General features: G+C 42.0%; 1 protein-coding gene across 11 annotated transcripts in view; it reads right to left on the minus strand.

The window, feature by feature from the left end:
• RNF170 (ring finger protein 170) overlaps positions 1-14,801 on the minus strand; it is a 48,458-nt gene that overhangs the window by 11,298 nt on the left and 22,359 nt on the right. For 7 of the 11 annotated variants that reach the window (XM_055296119.2, XM_055296124.2, XM_055296118.2 and 4 more), the window contains exons 3-5: positions 9,571-9,646; positions 5,346-5,454; positions 827-900 (exon numbers count right to left, since the gene is read on the minus strand). In XM_055296119.2, the coding sequence (XP_055152094.1) occupies positions 827-900; positions 5,346-5,454; positions 9,571-9,646 (259 nt within the window). The remainder of the gene's footprint in view (positions 1-826; positions 901-5,345; positions 5,455-9,570; positions 9,647-14,801) is intronic. The other 4 variants (XM_063610992.1, XM_063610993.1, XM_063610991.1 and 1 more) reach the window with 2 other exon arrangements.

Below are 14,801 nucleotides of genomic sequence, written 5' to 3' on the forward strand. Positions count from 1 at the left end.
CTAACTGTCATGGTCTAAGCTGTTCTGGACAATGCAATGTGGCCATGTCTCTAAAAGGAATGAAACATTTAAAAAAAAAATCATTATATACCATTTAAAGCTATCTGGGTCCTCACTGGAAAAAGAAGATTAAATATAAATTGAAAAGGAAAAAATATTTTTTTTCAAAACAAGTGTATGTAGAGGATATATGTTCAAGCCTGATTAGGTAGTTTGGTTATTCCTTTGCTTGTACTACTACAGACTTTACTGGGATTTTTGGCAAGGATTCATTTACCAGTTGTCTTTCACTACGACTGTAGGATTTCAAATAGGATTCCCTTTTGTTGTGGTGTCTCAGTGACAGTTTTAAAAAAATAATCGTGGGCCAGGTACAGTTAAAAAAAAAAAAAATCATGGGCTGGGCGTGGTATCTCATGCCTGTAATACCAGCACCTTTGATTACAGGAGGCTGAGGCAGGAGGATTGCTTGTGCTCAGGAGTTTGAGACCAGCCTGGGCAATGCAGAGAGACCTCATCTTTACTAAAAATAAAAAAATTAGCCAGGCATGGTGGCATATGCCTATAGTCCCAGCTACTCAGGAGGCTAAGGTGGAAGGATTGCTTGGGCCCAGGAGGTCGAGGCTGCAGGAAGCTACAATCATGCCACTGCACTGCAAGACCTTTTTTTTAAAAAAAATAATAATAATAACAATATAGTAACATCAAAGAAGATTTGGATAAATGAAGTTCTGCTAAAAAGAATAATAATTCCAAATGTAGATACAAAAACTATAAAAATGTACAAAATAACATAAATGATAACTTTCTGCATACAAAACATTACCGTTTGTCTACAGATTGGACAACTGATTGCCCCAAGCCATGAACCATATCGCCAGTAAGCAATAATGCAGGCACCTAATAGACAAAACAAAACAAACAAACAACCCATTAATATTGATGTTTTAAAGTCCACATATCCTCAGAAAGATTCAACTATTTGAAATATTTTAACAGTACCACCTTATTTAAAAATACTTTTTACTTCATCCAGCCAACCCTTCAGGCAAATTCAAATCTATTAAGAACTCCTAGCCATTAAAATTTTTTTTATTTAAATTCCAAGGTAAGGCCAGGCACAGTGGCTCACGCCTGTTATCCCAGCACTTTGGGAAGCCAAGCTGGGTGGATCACTTGAGATCAGGAGTTTGAGACCAGGGTGGCCAACATGGTGAAACTCCGTCTCTACTAAAAAATACAAAAATTAGCCGGGTGCGGTAGCACACGCCTGTAATCCCAGCTACTTGGGAGGCTGAGGCAGGAGAATCACTTGAACCCAGGAGGTGGAGGTTGCAATGAGCTGAGATCATGTCACTGCACTCCAGCCTGGGCAACAAAGCAAGACTCTGTCTTAAAAAAAAAACCTCCAAGTTAAGCTACAGTTGTACACAATCAAAAGCAAGTATATATTAACTGCCTTAATACTATGAAGTTTCATATAAAGCATTATATTTCCTATGAAATATAAATAAAACAATAATTAAACATCATTGTAAATATAACAACCAACAAATCAGAGCATAAATTTTCTGTTCTAAATTTGATATGTTACAAAACACAACTTTGAAAAGAGTTTAGAAAACCAAATTATCAATGTATTAACTAATAGTAATTAGGTATTAATAGTACAAGTGGCCAAGCGCAGTGGCTCACGCCTCTAATCCCAGCACTATGGGTGGCTGAGGTGGGTGGATCACAAGGTCAGGAGTTCGAGACCAGCCTGGCCAACACAGTAAAACCTCGTCTCCACAAAAATACAAAAAAATTAGCCGGGGGTGGTGGTGGGTGCCTATAAATCCCAGCTACTTGGGAGGCTGAGGCAAGGAGAATCGCTTGAATCTGGGAGGTGGAGGTTGCAGTTAGCTGAGCTTACGCCACTGCACTATAGCCGGGTGACAGTGTGAGACTCCATCTCAGAAAAAAAAAAAATAGTACAAGCAAGGAATCAAAGGACACAAAAAGATTATATGCTCTGCCCTAATGAAGTTTAGAATCCAGTTCAAGAATTGAATGAACTCTTGCACTAGATGGATTGGATTTTTCTGCTTGAAGGTATTCATGAGCAGCAAGCCAGCCGAAGATGGGCAACACAGCCTAAAGGAAGAGTCTGGCGACCTCAAGAAGACACAGGCGTGCCAACTGTATAAGCACCAAACTTCAGGCCAATAACAGGTGAAGGAATAGTTTTGAATACTGTCTGGGATTTAAGGGGCCAATCCACTTTCTTTTTTGTAGGACACTTGCATCTTCAACTATCCAGGTCCCACTGTGAATCTGAACTAAGTGCTAAGGGCTGAACTAGGTGTCCCTTCTCTCTCCAGGAACCTCTGTGTATTCCTGCTCTTGCCTGAGCAACCTGGCTTAGCCCTCATGTGTTCCTTATTCCTCCAGATCAAGTAAGTGTTCAGAATTCAGAACAAGCAATGGCAATCCAGTTGAGGAGACCAAGTTGACATACTCAAATCAACGTAGAAGGCAAATCTTCAACTGTGTAATATTAACTTGAAATACAAAAAAGGGCCAGGCACAGTGGCTCACGCCTGTAATCCCAGCATTTTGGGAGGCCGAGGCAGGCGGGTCACCTGAGGTTGGGAGTTCGAGACCAGCCTGACCAACATGGAGAAACCCTGTCTCTACTAAAAATACAAAATTAGCCAGGCTTGGTGGTGCATGCCTGTAATCCCAGCTACTTGGGAGGTTGATGCAGGAGAATCGCTTGAACCTGGGAGATGGAGGTTGCAGTGAGCCGAGATTGCACCATTGCACTCCAGCCTGGGCAACAAGAGTGAAACTCCATCTCAAAAAAAAAAAAAGGCCGGGCGGTGGCTCACACCCGTAATCCCAGCACTTTAGGAGGCCGAGGCGGGTGGATCACGAGGTCAGGAGATCAAGACCATCCTGGCTAACATGGTGAAACCCCGTTTCTCCTAAAAAATGCACAAAATTAGCCAGGTGCGGTGGCAGGCGCCTGTAGTCCCAGCTACTCAGGAGGCTGAGGCAGGAGAATGGTGTGAACCCGGGAGGCGGAGCTTGCAGTGAGCCGAGATCGTGCCACTGCACTCCAGCCTGGGCGACAGAGCAAGATTCTATCTCAAAAAAAAAAGAAAAAGAAATACAAAAAAGGAGTGCAGAGAAGTATGCATTAGAAACTAACTTGTAGAGAAGAAAGGATTTGAACTGAACTTCATAGGACAGATGAGATTTAGATAGGCAGAAAACAGGAGGGAGGACACTTCAGGTTTTAAGAACAGCAAGAGCAAATGTCGGAAAGGAGTGTCATGTGGATTAGGTTCAAGAGGAGAAACATATCTGCCTTCTCTGATGCCTATTTAATTTTCCCTGCCCAATCTTTCATAACTTCCCTGGTGATTAGCATTTCCAATAGAAAATTAAAAGATAAAAACTGAAATAAGCGTTTTATACTTTGTTAGCTACTTAAGTGAAAACCTTAAAGAAGAGACTAGAATGAGTGGATGAAGCAATGATGAGATTGGATTACTGAAAGAGCACAAGGTACAGAAAACGCTGCCATTACATGGTATGGGTTCCAAATATGCCATCTCCAACTGCACAAATAACACTGTATCTAATAATTCTATACTATGAAGTTAGACAAAAGGGCCAACACAATTTATAGGATGATTATATGCTACATTTTAAATTAGTCCCTATATGAAAATTTCCTACATTTTGGGAGCCATAATACCCTATCTTGAACACAACTGTTTAAACAGAAAGAAACAATAAAAAACTAGGTCTAGTGATTGGACAAATCGAAGTGGTGTCGAGTGTTTACTATTGTATGAACCACTAATCATGCAGAACTGAGCACAGGGATTGAAGATAAACCTAGGTTTAAAAATTTGACTCTGTCTGGGCTGGGTTCAGTGGCTCACATCTGTAATCCCAGCACTTTGGGAGGCTGAGGTGGGCGGATCACGATGTCAGGAGTTTGAGACCAGTCTGGCCAACATGGTGAAACCCCGTCTCTACAAAAATACAAAAATTAGCTGGGCATGGTGGCAGGCGCCTATAATCCCAGCTGCTTGGGAAGCTGAGGCAGGAGAATCGTTTGAACCTGGGAGGCAGAGATTGCAGTGAGCAGAGATCGCACCATTGCACTCCAGCCTGGGCGACAAAGCGAGACTCCATTTCAAAAAAAAAAAAGTTGGCTCTGTCACTTAACAGCTGGGCTACTCTTTGTAAAATGTATTATTATTATTTTTTGAGACAGGATCTTGCTCTGCTGCCCATGCTGGAGTGCAATAGCATGATCACAGTTCATTGCAGCCTCAAGCTCCTCGGCTCAAGCGATTCTCCTACCTCAGCCTCCCCAGTAGCTGGGATTGCACATGTGACCTATTGCGCCTGACTAATTTCTTATTTTTTGTGGAGACAGGGTCTCCCTATGTTGCCCAGGCTGGCCTCCAACTCCTGGGCTCAAGCAATCCTCCTGCCTTAGCCTCCCAAAGTGCTGAGATTACAGGCGTGAGCCACAGCGCCTGGCCTCTTCGTAAAATTTCTTCACATCTCTAAAGCCTGTTTCCTCATAGGTGGGGTTAGATGAAGTACGTTAATGTCCAATACATAGGCATGTAATAACTGATACTTTGCCCCTCAATCTTCTATGGCATAAGAAGCCATAGAAGATATTCCTGAATCTGCAGATTCAGGAAAAATGAGGAGTTGTGGAGAGCACTCCTTCCTGATACTAAGTAAGTGTGAAATTATTCCCTTCTTACCCCAAGGTATGCTCTAGGATTCTCATTCTCCCTCATTAAACCTCAAGATTGAGAGAGAGACAGAGACAGAGACAAACAGACTGAGATTAAGACCTTTAAGACTTTTGGTACAAACTCAGAGTCAAAAGAGGCAGGAGGGCTAAGGCAGGGTCTTGGGCAGATTCTTGAGAGAAGAACCTTCCTGCCCTGGGAAGGATGAATAATAAATGAAACTCCCAAAAAGTGATGAACAAAGAGGGACTCAGTGAATCCCTCATGCTATGGATCTACTTGAACTACTGTCTAAAGAAACACATTTCTGTTTATGGGGAAGCTGAATAGTTTCTTTAACCTCTGAACCCATAGCTGCTACATGGACACACTAAATAGAAAATAAATAAGTAAGTGTATCATTTAGATGCTATGTATACTTGGTTGACAAGTTGCAGGATATCAGAGGTAATCTACCCTACTCACAAAATACAAAATATGACAAAGGGAAAATTAGGAATCCAGCCTTTGTACACATAGAGGTCTTGGTCTACACAGTCACTTTTCCCAAGTACAGTGTTGTTTGCTTACCACAAAAAAGATGTCCACAGTTGGTCTCCACCGGGAAGGAGGCTTGGTGCAGGCAGATGGGACAGTACATGTCAGTGTAGAACTGCTGTCGAGCGGCAGCAGGTGCATCCTAATAAGAACACAGGTGCACACATTGGAACACAACACATGTAGCCCTCAACAGTATCTCATGTTAAATTATATTCGAGAACAGAGTCAGCAGTGTGTAACCCTCATCAAACTGTAAATGTGCAATAGTTTAAGGTTATAATTTTAAGAATGTTATGAGGCTATATTGTTTTTATTTAAGCTGCATGGTCTCCACTTTCCTTCCTAAACACAATTTAAAGACAAAAACTTACATTAACTCGAGAGTTCGTCTTTTACTCTACTGGAATAAGTAAATTATTCTGAGTAACACAAGGCTGAGCTAGTGCATAAGCTAACAATAATAAATGTTGAGGTCAGGTGCGGTGACTCACGCCTGTAATCCCAGCACTTTGGGAGGCCGAGGCAAGTGGATCACTTGAGCCCAGGAGTTCCAGATGAGCCTGGGCAACATGGCAAAACCCCATCTCTACAAAAAATAGAAAAATTAGCCAGGAGTGCTGGTGGCATGTGCCTATAGTCCCAGCTACTTGGGAGACTGAGGTGGGAGGTCACCTGAGCCTGGGAGGTTGAAGCTGCAGTGAGCCGTGACTGCACCACTGCACTCCAGCCTAGGTGACAGAGCGAGACCCTGTCTCAAAAAGAAAAAAATATCAAATGTTAAACTGTTTTCTAAGTCTTCACTTTTTTCATTTTCAACGTCTTTTTCATTTTAAAAGTGTTGCACATATGCAAGAAACATCTAGATATCAAAGACCTCACTAGGATGGATTATGAGGGCAAGGGATTTATCTGTAGGACTCATTGTACCTCAGGACCTAGAAAAGTGTCTACATGGCCGGGCATGGTGGCTCACACCTGTAACCCCAGCACTTTGGGTGGCTGAGGTGGGTGGATTACTTGAGGTCAGGAGTTTGAGACCAGCCTGGTCAACATGGTGAAACCCTGTCTCTACTACAAAATACAAAAATTAGCTGGGCATGGTGGCGTGCACCTGTAGTCTCAGCTACTTGGGAGGGTGAGGTGGGAGAATCACTTGAACTCAAGAGGTGGAGTCTGCAATGAGCCGAGATCGCACCACTATACTCCTGCCTGGGCAACAGAGACCCTGTCTCAAAAAAAGAAAAGTGCCTACATAACATATATTTTATGTAATTGTATTGTAAAAATATTTATCAAAACTTGTTTTAATGGAACCTAGCACAGATAAAGTTGCTAGCATGAAAAATATCTAATTACAGAAAAAAGTATTAAGTTTACTAAATAGGAACTGTTCTTAAGTGAATCAGATTTTTGCCACTTAATAAACAAATTTAATAAATTTAAATAATAATAAATGTAACTAAAATTTCATACTTCCAAAACAGTCCTAAATCACCAGAATATTCTGTGATCCAAGGCTACACCTTAATGTTATAGTCACTTATGTCAGTTCTTTTTTTTTTTTTTTTTTGAGGCGGAGTCTCGCTCTGTCACCCAGGCTGGAGTGCAGTGGTGCGATCTCCGCTCACTGCAAGCTCCGCCTCCTGGGTTCACGCCATTCTCTTGCCTCAGCCTCCCGAGTAGCTGGGACTACCGGCGCCCGCCACCGTGCCCGGCTAATTTTTTGTATTTTTATTAGAGACAGGGTTTCACCGTGCTAGCCAGGATGGTCTCGATCTCCTGACCTCGTGATCCATCCGCCTCGGCCTCCCAAAGTGCTGGGATTACAGGCGTGAGCCACTGCGCCTGGCCTTTATGTCAGTTCTAATGCTACAAAAAGCGTACAGCACTTTATGTTCCCTTCTCTACTTTTTTTTTTTCTTAGAGACAGAGTCTCGCTCTGTCACCCAGGCTGGAGTGCAGTGGCACAATCTCCACTCACTGAAACCTCTGCCTCCTGGGTTCAAATGATTCTCCCGCTTCAGCCTCTGGAGTAGCTGGGATTACAAGCGCCCGGCTAAATTTGTATTTTTAGTAGAGACGGGGTTTCGCCATGTTGCCCAGGGTGGTCTTGAACTCCTGACCTCAGGCGATCTGCCTGCCTCAGCCTCCCAAAGTGCTGGGATTACAGGAGTGAGCCACCGCGCCCAGCCTTCTCCTTACTAATTTTTAAAGAAATTGACAAAAACCAATTAACAGTGCTGTCCAATAGAACTTTCTGCAATAATTGAAATCTTTATCAATGCTGTCCAGTACAGTAGCCACGAGCCACATGTGGCCATTGTGTACTTGAAATGTGGCCCGTGTGACTGAAAGACTTAATTTCAGATTGTGTTTAATTTTAACTCACTTGAATAGCCACAGGTGGCTGGTAGCTGCCATACTGGACAGCACAGAACAGACTACATTGCCAGCCTTATTTTCACTCTGAGAGCTGTGTGCTGGGCCTCAGGAAGAGGTGAGGCAGATGAGTGGACACTGCCGCAAGGAGACCTGGAAGATTCACCTCAATCTGGGGCCCCTCCATAGCTGAATCCAGTCATGAAATCGCTAGTGTGAGTGTTAGCAAATCTTAGCAGTCTCATATGTTAATGAGAATAATAATAGTTGCCTTACTTATGTCTAAAGATTAACTACGATTGTTGTTTGGGAAATCACTTTGTAAATTACAAAACACTATCTCAACATGAATTATGGGTAACAATTGTTACAGAACACAGTAGTACTAATAGGCTTAAACTATTCTGTTTTTTTTTAAACAGAGTCTCACTCTCTGTCACCAGGCTGGAGCGCAGTGGCGCAATCTCAGCTCACTACAACCTCCGCCTCCTGGGTTCAAGTGATTCTCCTGCCTCCGCCTCCCAAGTAGCTGGGACAACAGGTGTGCGCCACCACGCCCGGCCAATTTTTGTATTTTTAGTAGAGACGGGGTTTCACCATGTTGGGCAGGATGGTCTTGATCTCTTGACCTCGTGATCCGCTCGCCTTGGCCTCCCAAAGTGCTGGGATTACAGGCATGAGCCACTGCTCCTTGCCCTGCTTAAGTTATTCTTGTATCAATGAATATAAGTTCCAAGAGGGTAGGAATTTTTGTCTGTTTAATTCACAATTGAATTCCCAATGCCTAGAAAATGTATGGCATGTGGTAGATGTTCAAAAAATATCTGGTGAATAGATAAATTATAAAACCCTTATTGGGGCCAGGCATGGTGGGCTCACGCTTATAATCCCAGCACTTTGGTTTTAGCGAAGCAAGCACAGCTCACTGTAGCCTCAACCTCCCAGGCTCGAGGGATCCTCCCACCTCAGCCTCCTGAGTAGCTGGGACTATAGCTATGCGCCACCATACCCAGCTAGCTTTTGTATTTTTAATAGAGACAGAGTTCTGTCATGTTGCCCAAACTGGTCTCGGACTCCTAAGCTCAAGTGATTCTCCCACCTCAGCCTCCCAAAGTGCTGGGATTACAGGTGTGAGCCACTATGCCCAGACTAATCCCAGCACTTTGGGAGACTGAGGTGAGAGGACCGCTTGAGCTCAAAAGTTGGACAGCAGCCGGGGCAACACAGTGAGACCCTGTCTCTTTTTTATAAAAAAAAAACAGAACACTTATTGGAACTAAAGTTTGATCAGTAGGAAAGGAATTTTTAATTTTGTTTCTTGATGTTAGGTATCTCAGCATGAAGGTGTAAAATATCCTATTTATTCCAGGCTTCATAAAGTATATCTCCAATTCTTAGAGATTCCATCTGGTAAAAAGCAAAGAACGAACAGGAGAAAAGTTAGTTTTTTTCTTTGCCTAACTAGTTTTGTTGTTATAACTTTGACAACTGAAGAAAAAAGGAGAAAAAAAAAAAAAACAGCCACCTCTTCTAGTTATTTCTTTGTAGATATTAACGAGTATATGTCAGAAAAAAATATTTTTTCTACTACATTTCATTAAGGTCAATTAGACAGCAATTATTTCTACACTAATAAATAATAGGAAAACTGCTATCTTTTAAAGCAGATTAATAATAAACATGAAGACATCTGAATAGATTAAGGCTAGGCAATTTGCCCATTCTTGCAAATATACAATCTATAAAATAATATAAGGTAATTTGAAGCCGGAAAGAAGCCCATGTTTCCAAAAGGTAATTTACTAATGTTTTATCACAATTTCACATGCAAAGGGAGCTATCACATCTACTCCTCAAATAAATACATATACAATACCTGTTCTGTTTGAAGCTGTTCTCGAAGTACCCTTACTAGCTCCTGGTTTTCGGGGTGAATGTTTTGATGTACATTTCTGTTGAATAGAATATAATAAATTTTGAATAGAAAATATTATCATATGAATCTATTTTCTTCACGGGTCTACTTTCTGACTTATAACTACTGGTAATTAATGTAATTGATGGCATACAAGCACTTCACTTCTAGGACTGTACGTTTCAGGCTGTCCTGTGGTGAGTTCTTCTGAGATCACTGATCATTAGCCAATTTCAGGTTTAAGCGGCAAATGGTAAAATCCAGAGGCCTAGTACCTTGGAAATCTATTGTAAATGGAAGCTTACAAATAATGTAAAGAACATTTGTTTCTTTGGTGAAATTTCTTCAAAATAAGCAGCTATCTAATTTTACCTACTATTATGCATTTGAACGCTTTTCCACATCTAATTAGATCCTTCTCCTAATTTTCAGGTATTAGGGGAGGGGAACAGAGTAGAAACTAAATTTAATGTAGAAAAGCCAAAACTTGGCTGGGTGTGGTAGCTCACGCCTGTAATCCCAGCACTTTCGGAGGCCAAGGCGGGTGGATCACCTGAGGTCAGGAGTTTGAGACCAGCCTGGCCAACATGGTGAAACCCTGCCTTTACTAAAAATACAAAAATTAGCCGGGCTTGGTGACGGGCACCTGTAATCTCAGCTACTCAGGAGGCTGAGGCAGGAGAATTGCTGGAACCTGGGAAGCAGAGGTTGCAGTGAGCTGAGATCACACCATTGCACTCCAGCCTGGGCCAACAACAGTGAGGCTCCAACTCAAAAAAAAAAAAAAAGGAAGAAAAGCCAAAACTTAACATGTCACTAATATCTTGACATTAACAATTAAAATGGTGAATCAAAGGCATGCAGTTAGCAGTTAATATAAATGGATGGGATAAAACATCCCACACTGAAAGTCAGATGTTGGCTGGGCACGGTGGCTCATGCCTGTAATCCCAGCACTTTGGGAGGCTGAGGTGGGTGGATCACCTGAGGTCAGGAGTTCGAGACCAGCCTGACCAACATGGAGAAACCCTGTCTCTATTAAAAATATAAAATTAGCCGGGCTTGGTGGCGAATGCCTGTAATCTCAGCTACTCAGAAGGCTGAGGCAGAAGAATCGCTTGAACGCGGGAGGTGGAGGTTGTGGTGAGCCGAGATCGCACCACTGCACTCCAGCCTGGGCAACAAGAGCAAAACTCTGTCTTAAAAAAAAAAAAAAAAAAAAAAATAGAAAGATGCGTTGGTCAGGCTGGTAGGTAGGGTGGGGGCGAAGCGTTACACGTTATCACAGCTTAATTTCATTTGACTATTGATGTATCTTCTAAACGTAAATGTCTTGAACAAGAATATTTTAAGTCTACACAGTCCCAGGGTTACTCTATAGAAGAGCCTTTACTCTCTGGGTAAGCCAATATCCAACAGAGATAAGAACTCTCATATCTGAATGTGATAGGGAAAAGTATAGAAATCCATCCTGTGATTATTCAATTGTTAGCAAAAAAATGCAAATTTTAGAAAAAGAAGTCAACTAAATATAACTGTTAGTTCAGAGAAGACATAAAAGAAATTTAAAGTCAAATATCTAAACAATGAAACAATTTGAACTCTGTTTAAACCTGTTAAATCTTATTTTGTTGTTGTTGCGATGGAGTCTCACTCTGTCACCCAGGCTGGAGTGCGGTGGCACAATCTCAACTCACTGTAACCTCTGCCTCCCAAGTTCAAGCAATTCTCTTGCCTCAGCCTCCTGAGTAGCTGGGATTACGGGCACGTGCGACCACGCCTGGCTAATTTTTGTATTTTTAGTAGAGATGGTGGTTTCACCATGTTGGCCAGGCTGGTCTCGATCTGGACTTTAGGTGATCTGCCCGCCACGGCCTCCCAAAACATAGGGATTACAGGCGTGAGCCACCGCACTCGGCCTAAACCTGTTAAAGCTTGATGCATTCTTCATTTTAAAATGAGGCACATACTTATGATTGAACAGATGATCTGTGAAAGAAAGCACTCACTATATGAAAGCACCCTGTCAAGGAGCAATCTAACTAGCAGAGGAACCATCTCATTTAAATACCAGTGAATACCTAGCTAAATGGCATTTCTCCATTCTTTGAGAGTAGAAAACCATTCCCTTTTCATTGGAAAAAAAATCGTGATGACGTTTCAGAGTACAGACATGAACCATGTGACTGGAAAGCCTCTCCTCTGGCTTGTTTCTATAAGAAAGAAGATGTAGGAATTCTTAAATCTGGTGGTAGAATATTTTTAAAAATATATTCTATTTAAATATATTTTTAAAATATATATTAAATATTCTATATATTTAATATATATTTAATATATATTAAATATATATTAAATATTCTATATATTAATATATATTTAATATATATTAAATATTCTATATATTTAATATATATTAAATATAAAAATATTTAATATATATTTTAAAAATATATTTAAATAGAATATATTTTTAAAAATATTCTACCACCAGATTTAAGAATTCCTACGTCTTGTTGTGAAGCCAAACAACAAGAACAAAGAGCCCAAGCTGCTGAATAATGCCTGTAACTCCCATGATAATGGTATTTGGAGACAAACCTTTGGCAGGTAATTAAGTCATGAGGGTGGCACCCTTGTGATAGGATCAGTGCCCTTATAAAAAGAGACATGACATAACCTGCTCTCTGCTCTACTCTCTTCCATGTAAAGACACAACAAGAAAACCATCATCTAAAAACCATGAAGCCGAGTCTCGCTAGACACCAGATCTGACAACACCTTGATCTTAAGACCTCCCAGCCTCTTGAACTGTGAGAAATAAATGTTTATTGTTTAAGCCACCCAGTTTATGGTTATTTGTTTTTTTGTGGGTTTTTTTTTTTTTTTTTGGAGACGGAGTCTTGCTCTGTCGCCAAGGCTGGAGTGCCATGGTACAATCTCAGCTCAATGCAACCTCTGCCTCCTGGGTTCTAGTGATTCTCCTGCCTCAGCCTCCCAAGTAGCTGGGACTATAGCTGCACACCACCACACCCTAATTTTTGTATTTTTACCAGAGACGGGGTTTTACTGTGTTAGCCAGGATCGTCTCGATCTCCTGACCTCGTGATCTGCCCGCCTCGGACTTCCAAAGTGCTGGGATTACAGGCGTGAGCCACTGTGCCCGGACTTATTTTATTTTATTTTATTTTTTTGAGACAGAGTCTTGCTCTGTCGCTCAGGCTGGGGTGCAGCGGCGCCATCTCAGCTCACTGCAAGCTCCGCCTCCCGGGTTCATGCCATTCTCCTGCCTCAGCCTCCAGAGTAGCCCAGCTAATTTTTTGTATTTTTAGTAGAGTCGGGGTTTCACTGTGTTAGCCAGGATGGTCTCGATTTCCTGACCTCGTGATCCACCTGCCTCAGCCTCCCAAAGTGCTGAGATTGCAGACGTGAGCCACTGCGCCTGGCCTGTTTTTGTTTTTGAGACAGATCTCGCCCTGCTGCCAGGCTGGGGTGCAGTGGCACGATCTTGGCTCCCTGCAACTTCCACCTCCCGGGTTCAAGCGATTTCCAGTGAATTTTTATATTTTTAGTAGAGTCGAGGTTTCACCATGTTGGCCCATGTTGGCCAGGCTGGTGTTGAACTCCTGACCTCAAGTTATCTGCCTGCCTCGGGCTCCCAAAGTGCTAGGATTACAGGTGTGAGCCACCGCACCCAGCCTATGGTTATTTGTTATAACAAGCCAAACTGATTGAGACAATGGTCAAAGACTTTTTGACAAGGGTGCCAAGACCATTCAATAGGGAAAGCACCCTCTTTCAACAAATAAGTGCCAGAAAACTGAATATCCATATTAAAAATATAAAAACTCAAAATGCATCAAAGGGCTAAACTTACGAGTTAAAACTATACAAATTTTAGGAAAAAGCAAGAAAACATTCACGCCATTGGATTCTGGCAATGATTCCTTACATGTAAGACAAAAGCACAGGCCAGGCCGGGCGCGGTGGCTCACGCTTGTAATCCCAGCACTTTAGGAGGCCGAGGCGGGCGGATCACGAGGTCAGGAGATCCAGACCACGGTGAAACCCTGTCTCTACTAAAAATACAAAAAATTAGCCGGGCGTGGTGGCAGGCGCCTGTAGTCCCAGCTACTCGGAGAGGCTGAGGCAGGAGAATGGCGTGAACCCGGGAGGCAGAGCTTACAGTGAGCCGAGATTGCGCCACTGCACTCTAGCCTGGGCGACAGAGCGAGACTCTGTCTCAAAAAAAAAAAAACAAACAAAAGCACAGGCCAAAAAAAGGAAAAAAACACAAAGATGACTTCTCAAAATCAGAAACTATGTATATCAAAGGGCGCTTAAGAGAGTAAGAAGAATATCCACAGAAAGGGACAAAATATTGGCAAATCATATACAGGAAATCCTGATTTTATTTTGTTTCACTTTATTGCACTTAGCAGATATTGCGTTTTTTACAAACTGAAGGTTGTGACAACTTTGTGTTGAGCAAGACTATTGGCACCATTTTTCCAACAGCATGCACTTGCTTCATGTTTCCGTGTCACATTTTGCTTATACTTGCAATCAATCAATCAATCAACGTTGTGTATGCTGTGACTGCTCTATTGACCAGCCATTCCCCAGTCTCTCTCCCTCTCCTCAGACCTTCCTATTCCCTGAGGCATTGACAATATTGAAATTAGGCCAACTAATAAATAACTCTATAGTGGCCTCTAGGTGTTCAAGTGAAAGGAAGACTTGCATGTCTCTCACTTCACATAAAACCTAGAAATGATTGAGCTTTGTGAAAAAGACATGTAAAAAGTCAAGCTAGGGCAAAAGTTGTGCTAGTTGGCCAAGTTGTGAATTAAAAGGAAAAATTCCTGAGGGACATTAAAAGTATTACTCAAGTGAACACATAAATGATAAAAACAGCAAAACAGCTTTATTGCTGACATGGAGAAAGTTTGAGTACCCTGGATAGAAGATCAAACCAGCCACAAGATTTCCTTAAGCCAAAGCCTAATCCAGAGCAAGTCCCTCCCTCTCTTCAATTCTGTGAAGCTGAGGAAGGAGAGGAAGCTACAGAAGAAAAGTTGAAAGCTAGCAGAGGTTGGTTCATGACATTTAAGGAAAGACGAAGTGCAAACTTTTATTTTATGGAATAGTAAGTGCTGATGGAGAAGCTGCAGCAAGTTATCCAGATCTAG

Source organism: Symphalangus syndactylus, chromosome 10 (assembly GCF_028878055.3).
Source record: "Symphalangus syndactylus isolate Jambi chromosome 10, NHGRI_mSymSyn1-v2.1_pri, whole genome shotgun sequence".
In the NCBI taxonomy this organism is placed as follows: Eukaryota; Metazoa; Chordata; class Mammalia; order Primates; family Hylobatidae; genus Symphalangus; species Symphalangus syndactylus.